Source organism: Hippichthys cyanospilos, chromosome 16 (genome assembly GCF_059441005.1).
Source record: "Hippichthys cyanospilos isolate Australia breed blue-spotted pipefish chromosome 16, RoL_Hcya_1.0, whole genome shotgun sequence".
Classification (NCBI taxonomy): Eukaryota; Metazoa; Chordata; class Actinopteri; order Syngnathiformes; family Syngnathidae; genus Hippichthys; species Hippichthys cyanospilos.
The window spans coordinates 10,031,093-10,051,619 of record NC_142384.1 but is presented as its reverse complement, the minus strand read 5'-3'; the positions used below and the strand labels follow the sequence as shown (position 1 = coordinate 10,051,619).

At 41.6% G+C, this 20,527-nt stretch overlaps 1 protein-coding gene across 8 annotated transcripts in view; it reads left to right on the top strand.

Moving 5' to 3' along the window:
- srcin1a (SRC kinase signaling inhibitor 1a) overlaps positions 1 to 20,527 on the top strand; it is a 99,357-nt gene that overhangs the window by 58,210 nt on the left and 20,620 nt on the right. For 4 of the 8 annotated variants that reach the window (XM_088437103.1, XM_088437110.1, XM_088437107.1 and 1 more), the window contains exons 3-12: positions 158 to 492; positions 4,743 to 4,769; positions 10,554 to 10,749; positions 12,533 to 12,828; positions 13,805 to 14,604; positions 14,698 to 14,799; positions 15,023 to 15,150; positions 16,617 to 16,637; positions 17,193 to 17,353; positions 19,634 to 19,809. In XM_088437103.1, coding sequence (XP_088293229.1) covers positions 158 to 492; positions 4,743 to 4,769; positions 10,554 to 10,749; positions 12,533 to 12,828; positions 13,805 to 14,604; positions 14,698 to 14,799; positions 15,023 to 15,150; positions 16,617 to 16,637; positions 17,193 to 17,353; positions 19,634 to 19,809 — 2,242 coding nt within the window. Of the gene's footprint in view, positions 1 to 157; positions 493 to 1,863; positions 2,070 to 4,742; positions 4,770 to 10,553; positions 10,750 to 12,532; positions 12,829 to 13,804; positions 14,605 to 14,697; positions 14,800 to 15,022; positions 15,151 to 16,616; positions 16,638 to 17,192; positions 17,354 to 19,633; positions 19,810 to 20,527 lie in introns of those variants that run through there. The other 4 variants (XM_088437105.1, XM_088437109.1, XM_088437106.1 and 1 more) reach the window with 4 other exon arrangements.

The window sequence follows — 20,527 nt, the reverse complement described above, 5'->3', positions numbered from 1 at the left end:
TTACAAAAACCTTTCCTGTTAGCTCACCGTTTTTCTTGCCTTGCCAGCACTTTGGAATCAATACTACCGGCCTGCTATCTAACATCCCATCCTTCTTATCGCTTCTCCATTTGCTTCACCGTGTTCACTTCCCCGCTTCCTTCATTCCCCCTCACAGACCCAGAGCGCGGCGGCACTCACATGATCTCCACAGATGACCTGGAGTACCCTCGGGAGTATCGGACGCTGGGCAACAGCGGCCGGCGCTTCTCCAACGTGGGCCTGGTTCACACGTCGGAGCACCGGCACACGGTGACGGCGGCGCAGAGCCTGGAGGCGCTCACCAACCTACACAAGGCCGACATGGAGCGCAAGCGGGACGCCTTCATGGACCACCTGAAGAGCAAGTACCAGCAGCAGCAGCAGCTGCAGCATCAGCACCACAACCCGCCCTCGCCTTCGCAGTCGCACGCCGCCATGAGGGGAGGCTCGGAGAGGGCCGCGCGGGAACAGGTACTTAAGACCAATTTAAAACCCCATTTTGAAAAGTCAAAATTTGCATCACGCTTCAACACTTGCGCAAAAAGCTTCACTTACTGCAGATGAATGATTATTGGTGATAAAGGGCAGCGGACTAGGTCTTGAAAAAAGCAGTCAAATGTTTTCTGGTAATGTATTGGTAATGGGGAATTTTAGGCAGGGTTCTTGCAAAAGGCTGGTAAATGTCTCCGGTTTGCCCTATCTGCTATACATGCCCCGGGTTTTTTAGGGATTAAAACCGAAGGTCTCAAAAACTCTGGCCAAAGTGGAGATTTGCGTTGCAACGATTTTTTAAATAAATAAAGCCATGTGGAAACACAGTCTTAGAAGCATTTGAAGCGCTAATTCCATGTATTTATTTATTTTTTATTCCACAAAAATGGCTGCACCTTGTCTCGTATCTAATCAGAGCCTAATGCAAATATGTGCATCCAATAGGGATGGGACAAGACTTTGCGAGATTCGTTGTCCGTGCACAGCACAAGATCGATTTTCTTTTGTTCTTTTTGACATGGAGAATGCGCTCACCTGTTGATGCTCTGCATGACAGTCAAACACCTCCAAACATGCTGAATGTTCCAAAATAACACCCTCCCAAATAATAACGTGAAACGAACGTTGTTTATTTTTATTTTGAAATAGTTCCAGGAAGGATGTCGCAGCGACAAACTTGACGTTATTTGGAAATCACGTTCAATTTTTCATTCGGAGTGCTAAAAAAGCTTTTCATTTACTTATCAACAATATGTTTACAGTTGACCCCAGCTATTCATGAGGATTTGAGCATAGCATAGCAAAAATGTATATATAATTGACACTATGTGTCTTGAAGATATATTGTCTGATTTTACCCATCTGGCCCGCTTGAGAATCCTTTATTTGTCCATTTGCCCCCCGAGCTAAAATGAGTTTGACACCCTTGCTCTATAGTGTCCGTGATTCCTTGATTAAAAGTTTAAAAAAGATGGATGGATGGATTTAAGTTTGTATGGTAGTCCCAGCTCACACTCGCACTCTTCACATTTACACATACAGTATTTAAAAGATAAAGAAATGACAGAGAGAGGTATTCAGGTGGAGTCCATAGTTGCCATGGCAACCTCTCCCACATATGGCGGGAATATCACATTGCAAAGGTCAGGCTGCTTGAACGGCAGATTAACAGAGCTCGCAACAAGCCATTCGGAGATGACGTCTCGTCTTTTAGTGCAGGGGTCGTCCGTGGGGAGGGTGGGTGCTAGTGAGGACGCGGCAAAAAGCCCCGCATCTCCCGCATGTGGAGGAGGAGTGAGGGAGGGAGTGAGTGAGGGAGGGAGGGAGGGAGGAGCTGGAGCGAGTACAGCGCTGCGACCAGTCAGGCAAGCCCACCGCCGAAACCGTTACCGCCGCTCAATTAGCGCAGCGGCGCCAGCCAGACAGCCACCTCCAAAAAAGCCCCCCATCAGCTGATGTAATGAATGAAATAATGGCTGACGGGGGAGGAAGGGGAGGCACGGACGACTTGCTGCACTTGGACCAGCGAGGATGAATGAAGCGGCGCTCTGGCGCAGGTGAGGCTGGACTTAACCGTGTCAACATGTGTGTGCGGATATGTCCTCTACCTGTTGTTTGTTTTGGTCGTCGTGGCGACCGCTGGGCGATACGCAACGCTTACATGCACGCTTGTGTTATATTATTCACGTGACAGACGATGCCTTTGCAGTTCGGATGTGTGTGTGAGAGAGAAGTACAAACCGACTATGATGTGGGGTGCTGGGGGATGACGACATGCGGTGGAGGAAGGGGAGTAGTGAGTGCAGCCTGTTTTACATGCCGGTCAGGTAACGCAGCGCTCCACTCACTGGGCTCTGTGGCTTATGTGCAGAAATGTGCAAGCAGCTCTTCGTTTCCTAAGATTCCTCTTTTCCGTTCGCCCGGAGGACTGCGGCGGGTAATTGTCGCTGATAGCGCCGTAAAGGAGAGGTGGCGCCGACTTGACGCGCTCGAGCTGGGTGCCAAAATGGAGTCAATAAAGTTGTCTCATCAAGACACGAGTAAATATTTACAACGCGCGTGATGGAGTGTCACGCCGGCTTTTTGCACTGACATTCGTTTTTTATTACATTCTTAGATAAGGAAACAAGTGTGGCTGAATGAGCCGTTGGTAATACCCCTATTATTTAAGTTATTATCTTAGTTTTTCTAGTACTCATTTACCTACTGGATCAGTGTCTTGCTCAAGGGCACTTCATGATTAAGGATGGTACCCTCAGCCGGTTGGAAGACGACCACTCTGGCACTGAGCCGTGCCACCTTAAGGTCCTCTTTCCACGTACTGCATTTTTGGGACTATAAGCCGCAACCTTTTTTCTCATGATTTGAGCCCTGCGGCTTATAGTCCAGTGCGGCTTACGTTTCTGCGGTGTTTTATTTTTTATTTTTTTCCCCGCGAGGCACCAGGAGATATTCCACCGGTAAAGCAAATGTGTGTATCTGTTCTAGGTGTCAATTTATGGAACAACTATGAAATACAGCTGAAAAGATTTCAATCTGTCTTTTAAAATGTAAAATAACCAGCCAATTAATCAAAGGGAGACAGAAGAAGATGCTATGGAAGTATTGGTTTTGAGTTTGAACGGGTTTTTAATTCTGGAGTATTCTGTTGGTGTTATGTTGAAAATATCCGTCCATCCATCTATTTTCTATAAATATGTTGATGTAAACATGTAGGCATGTTCAGTCCTTTGACGATAGGATGTTGCTGTAAGCAGGCAATTAAAATCAAATAAATGCATATACCATCTTTCTGAGTGAATAACAGATTGTTACAAAATGTTTTTGATTAATTTTTGCTGCTGCAGCTTATAGTCCAAAAAATACTCGATTTTTCAACAAAGATGAAAAAAAGTTAAATTATTAGCGGTAATGTAGTGTTTTTTTTGCCGTGTAAAAGTCCCGATTTGAGATTTTTGTTTTTAGCTCGATGCTAATTTTTGGCATGAAAAAATACAATATATCAGATTAATCATGATATATTCCCCGCAGATACAAAAAAAAAAAAAAAAACGTTCCTTTTCAGGTCACAGAATGCATTACAAGGTGCAACTAATGAAGGGCATTAATACTTGTCATATATGTTACTAGTAGATGAATGGGTGTCATATCAAACACGTATGCTTAATTTATGCTGCACTGTATTTTATGCTTTTTTATTTTTTGAAACAAACTGATAAAGTTGCGTGTAAAGTTAGTATCATCCGGGTCAATTCCTTGCACAACATTCTTATTACTGTATTTCTGGTCAAAATGAAGATTTGCTTTGTTTTTATAGACATTTTTCGGCAAATGACCTTGTCAACAAATTTCATTGTATAAATTATAGACTACAAGGTTATGTGTAATAAATGCTTACAGCAGTGTTACTTTTCTACAATTATTGTTAATCATTAGAGTACATAAAAGTAAAAAGTTAAAATAATCAGGTTATCGGTTCGAAGGGTCAGCTGATTTGATCGGCTTTACATTCAACAAGTGTTTCAATCTAGCAAGAACGACAACAAAATTTGTAGTTGAACAACAAAAAATGCTTTTCGTTTGAAATAAATCATCTTGATCATACCTTATGGATGGCTACCTTCGTCGGTTGCGTTCACCCCCACGACGGCGCAAATGTCCCTCCCTAGATGCACTTTTCTATGAAAAGAACAAAAAAAAAAAACTTCACTCATGAAAAAGTTGCGCTTCTGTCGTAGCTCAACTTTTACTTGATACCGTTACTACTACACCATCTTCTGAGCACACTTTTTCATCAGCTTAACATCACCTCAAAATGAAAGAAATATTATAAAACCTCACACCAACCTGCCCCTTTTTTTCCGTCATTTGTGCGTCAGGATTTATTAATACGCAGCGACTGACTGATTGCTCAGAAGCGCCTGCAGATAAGACGAATAAGCGTGAGAATAAAGGTTGGGATTTAATATTAAAATTCATGAACGCTGCCCAATCTTTCTTATATTTTAATTTAGCATCCGTGGGCCCGGATATATTTCCAGTGCGACTGGCTGCTTGTGACTCTGGGGTGATTACATTTAATGGGGGGAGCTCAACCTTTCTCAATATGAAGCGGTGTGACGCGACGTTCAATTGCACACGTTACAAGATAGAGCCGACGTTATTTTATTTCCTTTCACTTACTAAAATTGTCTTCTTTTTCTTCTTCTGTGCCACCGGAAACGTCGCAGCAACAACCCAACTACTGGAGCTTTAAGGTCAGTGCTGGATTATATTTTGTGTGTCTAGTTTTCTATTTGTCTGAACCATATATATATATATATATATATATATATATATATATATATATATGCTATTTTCTTCGTGTTGCAGCTGGACTGTGCTAACTTAGAAACAAAACTTACCATCATAAAGATCGATGTTTACATAGTTTTAATTGAAAAAGTTGCTCAATGGCTGACATGGGAAATTTAAAAAAAATCCCACTTTACAAAGGCGAATTCAAACGTCATATTAATTCTCCAACTTTGGCCTCTAGTCTACTTAAGTTTCCTCCACAGGGCCTCGCAAACGCTGCTGGTTTAGAGCTGATGGACGCAACTAAACCTCTAAGAAGTTTTGAGAATCCATTTTATGAGGAGACTATAAAAAATAAACAAATGCCTGTAACAATGAGTCAAACTTGGTAGTTTATACTATTAAACAGCTGTATTTTATAGGAAAAAAATGAGGGTCAATGAAAGTTATTAGAATATCAAACAAATCATTTTTATTTGTTGATTTTATGTTGCTTCCAAAATCTCACTAAATATCTGTTGAAAAGAAAATAATTGTTGAAAAATGTAATTCATTATTAATTATGCAAAATCTTTTGGTTTGTTAGTTTACAACTTGACAACATTATTACATAAATTTGTATATAGTTTGGTGTGTGTGTGACACACACATATTTGAAGTCAAAACCTCCTTTCCGATTCATATTGGTTTTTGGTACTTAAGCTTGAAATGAGGCCACAGGTCTTGTGTTTACTCACAGGACATAAATGCTGTCACTTTGGTGGCCTTTGAGCATGATATATTTTGTAAATGTGTGTGTGACCTCCAGTTTATCTGTCTGCTCAAGGCTCCTGCGTCCTGCGTCCATGCACATATACATACACTGTATATGTACTGTATACGGAACAGTATATGTTTATGTATTGTATCAGGATGTTGCCTTTGAGGATTTAGCATATCTCAGTCAGTCACACGGCCACATTTTTTTACAGAACACCTCAGCAGAAGAAATACTCGCCGTTAAGACGTATTGATCACCTGCTTGGACGGTCAAGTATCCCCCCGGTGGGCCGTTGTCTCTCGCGGAAGTTGGCAGGGAGGAACTCGTGCTAAACAATGCAACTATTGATGTGTGAGAGCACGAGGGATAAAAAAAAGCCCCCGGCTTATCTGCTGCGTATTTCCCCCCTACACTCTCCTTCCATTCCGGCTCGGCTATCAGCGCGACAGGGTGGAAATGTCAGTGAATATCAATAGCCGAGTTCCTTGACCCGTAGTGTGATGTGCGGCAATTTATCTATCACTCTCAACATTTTACTTGAAAAGTGATTGATGGAATTAGAGTCCCGCTCGCCAGCCTAATGATAGCCTTTAGCTTTTGCAGCTGACACACTCGTCAATTCAACTTTATTTACAAAGCTGACGATTTACAAAAAAAGACAAAGATTCTTGTCTTTTAAAATAGTAATAACAATAATAAATAATACAATTCTGGTCAAAAAACAAATTTTATGGAGAAGAGCTGACACCCTTGACCAACGCTTGCTTATTATAAGCCAATTGAGCACTGTAGTGCTAAATGTGACCACTGGATGGCAGTGTTTCAAAATTTACAACACAGCGATTACCTACATGAATTGTAACTGAAGAATGGAAGTCAATCTTTCATATGGCAGCACCCACATTTACACAAACATAGCACACAATTCTGTTGTCCTTGAAAGATGAACCAAAACAATAAATATACTGGCCCTCTAGAGGTTTCGTTTTCCCATAATGCTTGGCACTGAAAGATTTAAATTTTGTCTTTCACCTATGACCTTATTGGATTGGACTGTTCAATTAGTTGGGACTGGCTTTTTTCTTGTCCTTTAACTCCCTGTTCAGTTTTTGGGTTTCAGTCCAAAATTCTACTTGCCTACAGAGCCTCCATTCAAAAGTCTGCCCCATACTTGGTGAATTTGCATCTTTTTACTGTCATATTTCATCACTGCCATGCCCTGATGGCATTTTACTTTTTACTTGGAACTGACAAAAATTGATTTTTTTTTTTAGCCAAGTGTAGACTTTTGCAGTAAAAAAATGCAGATTTGTTTTATTTAATGGCTGATTATAATATATTGTGAGTAAAATAGCATTTATTTCCTTCTAATGCATTTCAATCGGCATCAAATGCACACAAATTTTCACTCGCCTGATTGATACATCTTCCCTACGAATAGCGGGGGTCAACTGTAATGTATTTAAAAAGCAAAAAAAAAAAAAAGTTTGATTTCAATTCCTAGAATGTATTTTGTGGCATAATGTACAGACACGCCTCTAAATACGAACATTCAATGACACAGAGTAAAATTCCTTTGCAATGCTAACGTTAACTTTCAGTGAAAGGTCCACAGAATGATCTTATCAACAAATTTCATGATATACATTTAAGGATACAAAGCTATGGTACACATTTATGTGTAAAAAAAAAAATGACACCAGTGTTGCATGCATATCATTGCTGGAAATGTTTAGAGTAGATAAAGTTAAAAAAAAATATTGGCCATTTGGCCGACATACAGACGATTTAATCGCCCGGCTGGTTAAACATTGGGCCTTACGTTTTACTTGTATGAACATTAAAAACTAAATCCTACAAAATTATCGACAGCACAAAAATAAAAAACGAAAAGAAAAAAAAGACCCTTTTGATAGTCACTGGGCTGCAGTTGGCTTCTACGGTGTTATTCATCATAAACTAAAGATAGTGTTGTTGTTGGCTGAAGATGCACCTACTGCAAGGGGAGACATCAAATAAACAGCCTACTGTATAAATATAAACAAAGGCAAGCAGATAGGGGACAGCCAGGCGCATCGTAGGAAATTCCCTGGAAGTCGTTTATCCAATAAAAATGTATGTAAGCAATGATTCAAAATAAAACAGGAAAATCTCTTCCAAAACCTTGACTGCGATCCACTTCAAAATATGAAATTAGAAATTATATGACTGACAGGTAAAAGATAATAAAACTTCATGTCTAGGTCCATTGTTGTCTTCGGGGCACCATTTTCTTCTGTGTTTATTCCCCCTGCAATGATGGCTGCTGCTATTAGAAAGCCTCGGTTGTCTTGTAAGGGGGGAGGAAGGGGGAGGCCGCTTGGGGGTATTGTGTGTCCAGGCAGAAGATTGGCCTGAGAGTAATCACGAAGGTGGCTGAATAGCGAGTGAGGCTCAGTCACTCCATTTATGCAAAGAGAAGAGAGCAAACGCAGAACGGCCGCAGTGCCAAGAGATGACAAACGAGCTACGACGAAGAAGATATTCTTGGAAGTGTAAACTGTGTAGAAGCAGAAGGGAATAAAAAAAAAAATAATAATAGCGGAATAGACGGTCAAGGTGAGAGGAATTGTGATTTCCAGACATCAGCGCCTGCCTCTCGTCAGCCCTGTCGAGAAATGTGTTTGACATTCATTCAGTGGGCTCCCGGAGAATGTCACGTGACTTTGCAGTGGTCCGCTACATCCACCGTGCAAGTCGGAGGCCTTTTGTGAGAATTTCTTGAAATTTCACCGTTATTAAGATAAATTGGGATGTTGATTGTGATGAGAGCGGTGTTTCTTAATTATATTTTGCTAAGCTGCTCCTAGGAAAGAGAAAACTATGCGCCCCCAGCCCACTTGACGCACTGAATATAAATAAGATTATTATCTATAAAAACATGTTTACATAAACCTATATCCTTTTTGACATTAACAAAATAAAAATAATTATTTCTACAGCGTTTATAGGGTTACAGCTGAGTATAAATCAGACAAAAAACTATTGCATCAAAGTGCCTGAAAAAAAATGATGACCAATTCATATTTTACTGCAATTAGACTTCACAATATAAATATGACTATAAATGAGATTATAAAAAAAAATGTATAGGTATACCCAAATCTGTATCCTTTTTAACACTTTTCAACAACTGTTAAATATTTTTTACAGCGTTTATACAGGTTACAGCTTAGTCTAAAACAGAAAAAAACAAGTGCATCAAAATGCCTCACACTATAAAAAATATTATGACAATTCTTATTTTATTGAAATCACACTTCACATGACAAAAACAAAGCCGTTTCCCTGGGGTCATCCGCCACTCCCCTGGCATCACGTCGTGCCCCCCCCCCCCCCCCACCCCCCCCCCCACCCTGTCACACGCCGTTTGTCATTCACTCAATGAAGTCCTTTACACTTTTTCTACAACTTAGGTCACAACATCCCTAATTTTAGTTGCAGTTCAAGATCTTGATCTTGATCACGTGGAAACTTTTCACATTTTGTTCATGTTACATCAAACTCGCATTGGGGCCAAGCAGAGGAAAAATTGCCCTGCAATAAGATTTTGACATTGTTACTTTGAATTGGACACTTGCCCAGTTTTCTTGCACTAAATATTCCTTATTTGCACCACATCATCACAAATGCTTATGTGGGATATTTAAGAATATATTACTAATGTGTTTTAATACGAGCAGTGCTCACATGTAACAGTACTGTAAGAGACTGCGTCCATTCCTCTAATAAAACGTCGGGGGAAGGTGGTCAGTGAACTCCAGGATGGAACCTCTCATTCATTATTGACGCTGGGAAACGGCTGCTGAGAAATGTTCATGTTTTGCTGCCTTTTTTAGTACCTTTACAAGCTGCAAGGTGACCTGAAGAAAAAAAAATAACAGGTTGACATTTTGAAGACTATGAGTTGGTGTGATTTTTCAATGGCAATAGAAAAAGACCGCTTTGTTCCATCTTTTTTAACACATAAACACTTTGATTTCACGGGCTCTTCCAAAGGACTATCAACTTTGCCGCTTTCTGCCCCGAGTTCCGTTTATAGTGTCAGGCTGCAGCCCTCATTCCAACAAGTCCTTGGACAAACACGCATGCGAAGAAAGAAAGCACAGCAAGTTTTATTGCGTCGCACACGTGTTTCTTCGCACGCTTACAAACTGTCTGCTTAACACTGTCACTTGCTGTATCATGTGCGTGTGAGAGACTAAATAATGCATGCACACTGACAGAAGGCCAGCGCATATAAATATAGATAGAGGGGAGTATCAAGTGAGAAGTGGCTTTAGGGCAAGAATAATGAATAATGTAGCTGGCTTGCTGTGATGCTAAACATTGGTGATGGTTCGTAGTGAGCCAATAATGCAACTTAAAGCTATTTTTGCCTTGTTTGAAATAAGTCAGTAAAATTCCTTAGAAGGTTCCCTTAAATGTTCCCTCAACTTTTGTTAGGCTGTTTCATCAAATAGTATTCAAATGAAATAATGAAAAGTAGTAAATGCACGCAGAATATCCCATAGGGATGAGGTGTTACAAGTGTAATACGGTGACCAGGGCTTGCCTTTGCAATGTCAAAGACTACATATCGGTCCTCGCTCCAAACAAGCAGCAGAGAGCATTGTGGGAGCTCATTACAGCAGCCTCTGAGCCAGAGGATAAGCCAGCCGCTCCGCTGAGCTCGGGCCCAGCTGCCCTGGATCCATAGTGTGCCAGCACCGAATTTACATGAGCTTCCCCCCAAAAAAAAGTAGTCGTTTAAAGTTTACGGCAGCTCGGGAGGCCCAGAGTTTGTCTAAGGGCGCCAGGAGAGGTGTGCTTAAGTCAGGCAAACATGACAAAACTTATGCAAAGCTGAAGCACATCCTTCTACAAGCATGTTTTATGTTTGTGAACCAAAATCCACACTCCTCGTTTATTTTTGTATGTCTTCCCTGTCGTCGTCCCCTTTTAGAGCCGCAGCCCTCGACATTCCCAGTCCACTCAGTCGGGGCTCGCCGACCAGGCCACCAAGCTGTCCTTCGCCTCCGCCGAGTCCCTGGAGACCATGTCCGAGGCCGATGTGCCCATCGGCTTCAACAGGATGAACCGGTTCCGCCAGAGTCTGCCCCTGTCGCGCTCGGCCAGTCAGAATAAGCTACGGTCTCCAGGTGAGGACACGCGCTCCATGTAAATCTCGCGCGGCACCATGGAGTTGAGTCTACTACCTTTATTTCTGGTGAAGACGTTTTTTTTCTTCAAGTAATAATAATTACAACCATTATAGTTATTATTATTTTACACTATTTGTCCTGTTTTCTCCACTTTTCATCTGCATCATTTATATGTAAAATGATACAGGACTGATTTCCGTGTCTTTTTCTGTCTCTTGACAAGCCATTGACCGTCGTGTCAATGAAAAGGCCTTTAATCCTCCATCTTTTTATTTTTCCTCGGTTTGCATGTGCATATTTTGAGGTTCTCTAGCATCACAACATGTCTGACTTTTAACGACTGGTTCTTTCTTTGCTTTGTGTGTTCTTTGTGTGTTTGGACCGCTTTCTACCAAGATGAATATGCAGGTTAGTCAGGCGTCAAGACACATACAAAAAATATCAGATTGAATTCAGGTCTTTTGACAGCATCTCAGAATCTTTTCTATCAAGTGTGTACGTTCTTTATTCAGTTCCGTTAAGCCGATTTAATGCAAATGGGTGATATTGTGGGGGAAAAAAGACTAATAATACCACTATAAAGGTTCAGAAACACATTTTTGTAGCGTGGTTGCATATTTTTATTCTTTTTCTGTCGTATACTCTATATTGTTATTTTGGTCCTTTTTGGCTCTTCTGATAATGCAGAACAGTGCCGCACACTGACTATATACCACATACGGGTTGAACGTTATATTTTCACTAAAGTAGCTTGGCCAAATAAGTTGTTATTGTTTTGTTGTCACATAAATACCTGCGGTCATGAACTTCTTTGATACAGATCAATACAAAGGCTACTAGTTTGGTTCACCGTTAAAGTAACAATATGTAAATCAAACAACCCTTGGACATTTTTTTAGTTTTATTATATTATTTTCAAAAAAGTTTGCTCTTTCAATGTGATTAATTTTAAAACCACAATATGTTATGCTGTGCATGTTCATATATAGCCAGTGAACTGTTTTTACACTGGATGTTCCACCACTTTTTTACTGACCAATACAAGTATGAGTATTCAATTCCTGATTAGTCACCAATATCAAATATCGATAGTGTTTTTTAATCCATAAAATTTCCAGAAAAAAATATAGTGATAGCTCATTTAAAATACAGACCTTTAAAAATCCCAAGATAACATTTGTCCTTACTGCTTCAGGAAATTATTTATCTCCTCTTTTAAATGATTTTAATTTCAAATTTCTTGTTCCTGATAGTAAAACTTCCACAAGCAGGCGACCAATGCTGGTATTGCTGTCTGGGACTGGGATCAGCACTGATACCAACACCTAGTATTGGTGTTCACCTATTCCCAGTTTAAAAACAAAAAAGTGCAGTTTTGGGAAAAAATAAATGTCCATTTCATCAGAATAATCCAAATTGCACAGTAGCATTTTTATTTTTTCCCAATGCATCCATCCATTTATCCATCCATTCATCCCATCAGCCACATACAAGATCTTAATCCATGTCTTTTTATTTATTTTTTAAAAATTCACACAAAAAAAACTTCAAATCCCCCCCCCCCAAAAAAAAACGTGAAAAAAATGGAAAATAGGTATTTTTCATTATGTATTTAGAACTTCGAGATAGGTGATTGGGATTCCACATGAGTAGCAAACGCGTTTTAAAAATCCCTTCAGAACTACTGGGTGGAATCCATGTGTGTTTGTAGCATCCTATAACAGAGGTGATAAATGGGATTTACTGTTTTTATGTCTTTTTTTTTTTTTTCCTTCACCAGGCGTGCTCTTCCTGCAGTACGGCGACGAGACGCGGCGCGTGCACATCACCCACGAGCTGAGCAGCCTGGACACGCTGCACGCCCTCATCGTGCACATGTTCCCGCAGAAGCTGACCGCAGGCATGCTCAAGTCACCCAACACGGCCGTGCTGATCAAAGACGAGGCGCGCAACGTCTTCTACGAACTGGAGGACGTGCGCGACATCCAGGACCGCAGCGTCATCAAGATCTATCGCAAGGAGCCCGTCTACGCCTCCTACCCGGCCGCCGCCCACCTGGCCAACGGGGATCTGCGGGTGAGTTTTTTTTTTTTTTTTTTAATGGCTACACATACAGAGAGAACATTTTTCTTAGAAAGAATCACAGCAAGAGGGTTAAACTGCTCATAGGCCGTGGAATGACTTTGTTACTGTAGTCCTCATTCAGCATTGCATAATTTTGCAGCCTTTAGTGTGGAACTAATGAGCATTTTGAGCAAGTAGTTGTTTTTGTTGTTTCGCTGTTGATTTAAGCAGATATTCCTCCTGGAAATGTATTTTCTGTCTTCAGCAGACCATCTGTTGACGACGACGTCGGTGTGTTAAAACACATGTTTGTTTTTTTTCTTTTATATATATATTTCCGCATCAGCGGCGATCAAGGAAGGCCAGAGGGAGAAAGATTTTTTTGTCTGGTTTTATTTTAATTATTTAACACAAATCGCTGCTTAGCTGCTCCATTGCATTAATGCTCACAGTAAGTAGGAGGGTGACTGACAAATGGATAGGTAGGCATGTAGGTGTGGTTTGTCCACACTAGGAGCTTAAAATCTGTTTGAGTATCACCAATCATGTCATAGTTTTTCTGAAATAATATAAGAGGTACAGTGCTTACCAAATTATTTGTTTGGAAATGTTTCTGCAATGGCTAACAGTCAAATATACAGAATATACTGTATGTATGTATGCGTGTACACACACACACACACACACACACATGCACACATATACGTTTAGATGTATAGTATATGAATTTTTGTATTTGACATTGTTATTTTGACCTTGCTATTTTGAACAAACAAGGTTTCTGATGTTGGAAAGGCGCAATGAGTTAAGCGTTAAATGCAATACTAAATGATTGTTTGTCTTTTGATGGCCATAAAGGGAGTTAGGCGCAACTTTATGACGCTCCACAAAAAGCAGGCTCAAATGGATAGACAGCTTCTCAAAGATTGTCTTTTACTGCTCTCGGTTATTTTGCATCTCCATGGTAACGCCGGCTTCATGATTTCAGAGGGAGATGGTGTACTCATCCCGTGACTCCTCCCCCACCCGCCGCCTCAACACGCTCCCCTCGTCGTCGGGCTCTTCGGGCTCGCCGTCCCGCTCCCGCCTCTCCTACAGTAGCGGGCGCCCGCCCTCCTTCGCCCATGCGCCCCACGAGCAAGCCCGCCACCCCCACCACGCAGCCCACGTGGCCAACGCGGCCCTCTCGCCCTCGCCCAGCGCTATTCTGGAGCGACGAGACGTCAAGCCGGACGAGGAGGTCTCGGCGAAGAACTTGGCACTGATGAAGAATGAGTCCCTGTACGCCGACCCCTACAGCTTGATGCACGAGGGCCGCCTCAGCATCGCCTCCACGCAGTCGCTGGCGGCCATCGGCGATCCCTTTAGTTTTCCCGTGTCCTCGGGCTTGTACCGCCGCGGGTCTGTGCGATCCCTCAGCACATATTCCGCCGCCGCCCTGCAGGGGGAACTTGACGATGCGCTGTACAAGCCCGGGGGGTCGTTATACTCCGATACGTACTCAGCCACGCTGGGCATGGGCTTCCGCATGCCGCCGTCATCCCCACAGAAGATCCCTGACATGCACTTGCGGGACAGGGACTCGTACGCCGGCTCGCCCAGCCGAGCTTCGCCGGTCAGGCAGAACTTCCGAAAGGACTCGACGTCCTCCGTCTTCATGGACAATCCAAAGTCCAGACCCAGCTCTGGCTCCGAGCCTCTCTGCCTCACAGCGGGACCCGGCGAGGGGGGCAGGGCCACGCCCAGTTTTGGCCCATCGCTGTCCGGAACGGATGCTGATGTTAGCAGGTCAGTTGGAGCATATAAAGAATATTTCGGCCAAAACTATGGCTTGGCGCTCAATAGGCATGGGCCAGTTCAACTACATGCGTTCTCTGTCAGGGACCATCGTCTTGAACGCATGGAGGCCATGGAAAAGCAGATTGCCAGTCTGACCGGCTTGGTTCAGAGTGTCCTGACCAGAGCGCCGGACAGTGACAGCACGTAAGCCAACATTTAGAGTTCGAAATCATGTTGTCAGGTGCGGGAGCGCACGTTAGCCTCGCCACTTCCTGTCCGACAAAATTCCAATCCTTTGTGGCCCAAACTAAAGAAAAACAGCTTTGAAAATGGATTTCCTTGTAAGCTCAGACTGGGTGGTATTGTCCAGTGTTGCCTTTAGAGTTAGCACGGTAATGTGCTTGCCCTGTGGCCATTGATCCCCCAGATGCGGCTTGCTGCGCCTCTGCATGATGGCGGGCTGCCCTCCGGACCAGGGAGCCGACTTCTCACGGACATTACCTTTCTCTTCCAGCGACAAGACGGATACCAACAGCGACGGCTCCGCCACTGGAAGTGAGTACCGGACAGTCGGGGAACTCAGAAAAGTAAAAAAAAAAACAACAACAAAGTAAATGGATCTTATTCACACTCAGATGATTAGGTTGAATGGATTCCCTAACCTGAGAAAAGCGACTTGCCGCAAACAGTACAGGGTCGTACTGATGATTCAGTTCATTCAGTTTGCTGATTGAATTAGCAGTGCAATTTTGGTTGAGGTCACAAGGTTCGTGTCAGCTAACTCACCTGAAATACCTTGGACTCACATGAGTCTGTTCAATCAACTCACAGACTCAAATTAAGGGATTCACCTGAAACTTTCAGATGATTTAGTTCAATTGGTTCTCTCACCTAAGTAAACTTGCAAGAAACGCTGCAAACTCGGACTCCAATCGACTTGAATTTTTCTGTTGATTTAGTTCAATGGCACAAGATGGCGTTCTTAACGATGACACCACTGACTCAGATCAATCGTTGCTTAGTTTTTATGTTAGTGGACTCTTTGGAAACACCATATACAATTCGGTTAAATTTATACTCTGAGTGGCTTGAACTCTGGAAAAAAAATCAGTCCAATTCACATAATTTTGTTGTTAGCCCCTCCCAAAAAAACTGCATCACCAGGGTTAGACAGATTAGTTTGGATAGGTTTATTGATTATTGATAAACACACCACAAATTAAAAATAAAATGGAAAAAAATAATTATAAAATTGTCTGTTCCATTTTTAAATATCTTTTGGCCGATAATCAATTTTAAACTGTATTAACTTCAGGGATGTGTCTGTTTAACTTTTTAGTAACTTTGTTAGAAATTCACACAAATGAAAATATTACATTTCTATTTTTTTTGTGGTGGAGGACCATGGGGAGCTTTTTTACTTGTTGATGTTTAACTTAACTTGTTAAAGCAGACTGCTGACCTGGGAGCTCAATAAATAAATAGGAAAAAATTAACATTACACAAATATAAGGTAAGAGTTGAGTGTGTATTTTGAATTTGATTTTTTGTTTTACTTTTAATCCCAAATTGTCTTTTCAGAGCACATACATTCAATCCCATTTATACTTCTTGTCATTTTCTTTTCCAAATACATCGATAGCTGGCACAAAATGAGCTAATTTCGAAACCAGTACTTTCTCCTTTGCTGAAAATGAATACTGGACTCCATTACCGGTTATCAAACAACTACTAATAATGAAATATCAGCCCTGAAAAAAAACATATTGGTCTATTTTTACCGCATACTCAATATATTTGTGTGATAGGGTTTACAGATTCACTGAAAACATAGCAGCCATCAAGGTAACAAAGCTGATCGAAACTGACCTCAAGTTATCTAAATCACTTGATCTAGTAATTAACCTGAGATATCAGCTGCGAGTCCCATCAAGCAGATTTAAAATTCCCGACATTTAGTACAGTAGAATACAGTGCCGGGGTATTTGTTATCCGAGTAACTGGATCTTTCTATATTCCAGCAGGACGACTAAAGAAGAAAGGTAGTCTCCATTTCATTCCTCCTTTGCCCCCTCACTTCCTGTTTTGGGTGTCTTCCTCTCCGGATTAGTGTGGACCCCCTCCCTCGTCCGTCCCTTTCTCTCTGTCTCCAAATTGCTGCTTGGTCCTTCGGGGGCTTTCGCAGTGTTGTTTGGTTTTAGACAGGACACTGTCTGAAGACGTATGTGTGTGTGTGTGTGTGTGTGTGCCTTTTGGGAGCTAGCTTTAATCCCACAGCGGTGTGTTTAAGATAAGAGCATGGTTATCCCCCCTGTGTGTCACTACTGGGCCAACTAATTGCACCTCCGAATGGGTTTACTAATAGCATGAGCTCACATATCTCCAGTGGGCCATTAGGGGTTTGCAGGGATGCTCATTCCCACGCTGTGCACACTGTGCACGCGTGTATATGTGTTTACATGTTGCGTGCGTACAGTATATCCTGCAGCGTGCCCCACGGGCCGCCCGCTGCTGAAATAATCATCTTTACGCCTGCCCTGAACTCACCGTGAACCCTACATCCCCCTCCCCGTCCCTTGCCCCGCTCTGATTGGCAGCTCACACGCCGTCGGCCCCGCTGGCACTGATGCCTCCGCCGCCGTCCAACTCGACGCCGTTGAACAACGTCAGTCGTCTGCAGATGCAGCTGCACCTGCACGGCTTGCAGCAGAACGCCAACGACCTGCGCAAGCAGCTCGGGCAGCTACGCAAGACGCAGGTACGGTTAATTGTTCAGGAGATGACTCTCAGGATGATGCCGTACATTCCTACGGTTCTGTGCCCGGTCTACTCCGTGGGTATCGAACTCCATTGCAAAGTATGTAAAGGGGCGCCAATTTTTTTTCTTTTTTTTTTCATTACCTAACAGTCTATTTTAGACCCTTTTTGAGCCAAACACAGAAAAAATATAAATATAAATAGATACCTGGTATTGAATTTCTGGACTTCTCAAGGAAAAAAAAAACACATGAAAACGTTTTTGGGAGTGAATGAGTTAATAGTGTCACCCATTTATGCAGTATGTAACAAATTATAATTTAATAGCTTTTCAAACTCATCTTACAACATTATCCTGAAAAATAAATACCTGATAAATGATTTGCCTTACAAAATAGATAACCGCATGCAAGACTCTCCTCAACTTATATGAGCAACCTAAAGTTAGCTCCTCCCTGCTATACAAAGATGTTAGGTTTCTCAGTTGTAATGTATTATTTTGTCAAATGCTGCTTTAATTCAGGTCTTCTATTATGTTTTTGCAAAGGCCCATTTCATGTGCCTGTACTGCAGTGACCATAAATGAGATACAATATATGAAAAATATATAAGTACCTAAAATTGTATCCTATTTCATATTAACAAAAGAAAAATGCAACATAAATTAACTTCCAACAAATTTTAGCTTTACTTTTTATAGTGTTTATACACTTCGCAGGTTAGTCTGAAACTGTAAAAAATTGCTTAAAATGCATCCAAGTGCCTGGAAAAACTCATTTCAATCAACAGAACCAACAGAACCGTTTGATGCTGGAAAAAAAAATCAATAAATAATAATAAATATATATTTGATCTGGAACATTAACACAGGCGCACCAATTTCCTTCACGTCAACACTTCAACCTAAAGAAAAAGGTATAAAACATTATGCTGATTTTTTCCTTCTAAATCACATCAATCATTAACGTGATTTGGAAAAAAAAATTTCTTGGCAACAATTTAACGAATCGAGCGTCTCTGCACCACCTGGTGCCATTGATATTTTCAAATTATGAAACAAACAGAAGTAAAAAGAGGTGTGTCAGAGGACGGAACCTTCAAAAACATGCAGGGTAGCGGCCCTTGAGAACTGAGTTTTGACATCCCTGGTTTATATGATAATATTTGATCGATAGACAATTCCGATTTTATTTATTAATTTATTTTCTTGTGATTTTTCCCCCCCCCCGCTCCATTCATTTACATGACGTTGACTGCATGTAACGGAAAAACCACGAAGGGCATTTCTCCACCTTACTTGTCACCCACACTGAAGGGCCGCAGCTCACTCTTGACATGTGGCTCATGATTTATTCAACCGCGGCGGGATGCGAGATGAGAATTGTTCTCCACGGTGCGCGTATGTAAATAAGAATAGCGTAAATATTATTGAATATTTTATCAAATATGTTAATGCCATCATGTGTTTGTGGGCATCCCCGAGGTAGCTTTGTAGCAGGGACCACATGGGGTCATCTGCAATGCAAGCAGTGTTGTTTTACTTCCTGGAACATGAGGCTCATCCATAATGCATCGTCCTCCCTTAGCAGGTGCTTTCATCTCAGAGTTGTATTACACACGCCGGCTCGGTACAATTTTCCATTCATAATGCCGAGGAGGAGTTTCCCCCTCTTTGAATCTGCCACACCCAGTGCTTTTTTTTCCTCCGGGCGTCCTTAGCATGAGCGCAAAAAAAAGTGCTCGTGTGAATGCCATGAAGAAAAGTAGTGAACTAAGTTAACTAAGTGGTCATTCCATGTTGAACTTTGACATGTTGTCACCATCTGGTGAAATTTCAGCTCCCTAGTGTCTTCTTTCAATGCTTTTCCCTTGATATGAAATGCCTTTGATGAAAAAATACTACAAAAGGCTCAATGTATCCATATGCATTGTATATTTGCATAAACGAAATCTACATTTTTTTCTAAATCTTTCTCACAGATTTATAGCTACGTTTCTTGAATGGGTTTGTGAGTACCTTCTTTTTCAGGGGCTTTGTGAGACTTTAACAGGGTTTCTGCAGGTATTAGCGAATCTAATTTCTTTTCAAATTAAGAACAAATGAATTGAAACATGAAGCAACTTAAACCGTGCTACATTAACTCTTTTGCAAAGCATTCTGGGCCTTTATTTTGCACTGGTTTGGCTGAAAAAATATTTCCCAGGTGGTGCATCATTGCAAAAAAGGTTGGGAACCACTGATTCATAGACCAAAATATTTAATTATTGTGTCTTCTTACAGTTGGAGAACCAGGACTCCATGCGCACATTGCTGAAACGCACCGAGGCTGAGCTGAATGTGCGAGTGGCCGACGCCCTCCGCAAGCAGGAGGACCCCTTACAGAGGCAGCGCCTCCTAGTGGAGGAAGAGAGACTCAAGTACCTGAATGAAGAGGAGCTCATCATCCAACAGCTTCAGTCAGTACCAACACAGAAACACACACAAATAATTGTGGAAACAAGAAGAAAAGGCTACTTTTTGTAGTTTGGAAACAAATGGCAAATTCAAGCGAGTGAGTCACGCGGCGGCGGCGTGGCGCTCGGGTAAAGCCGGAATCGTAATTAAGCCCGACTTAGCGCTCCCAGATTCTTATTAAGATGTGAGGTGTTAGCGACTAATTGAAGCTCTTACACAAACGGAGTTGAGAGCCACCTTGAGATCTCCACATCAGATATGCGTGGCGCGCTCCTCTGAGGTAACCGTACTCAAATTTAGCCCGAGGCCAGAAGGAGGATTATAATACGCAATCATCTATGCATCTTTGAATAAAATGATTGTCAGCATATGGCTCGAAAAAATGTACAATGAACATTGCAGATGGGATCACTGGGAACAAATGTGCTTCGGCTGTACTTATATATGAATTCATTGGGAAAAATAAAAATAAACACCATGTTCATACTGGGTGTAATTCAACTGTCAACCACTAGATGGTGGCACTAATCTCTTTAATGCTGAATTTAAAACGATTGTAGTAGTTTTTTAGCTAGTAGTTTGTGCTAAAGAATTATGGAATGTTACATCCTTTCCAATCTTGCAATCCAGTATGTGTCTATTATTATATACTATACATACTATATACTAGTATGTGTCTAACATTTATTTGCACCTTTTTGAAATTCATAATCATTTAAT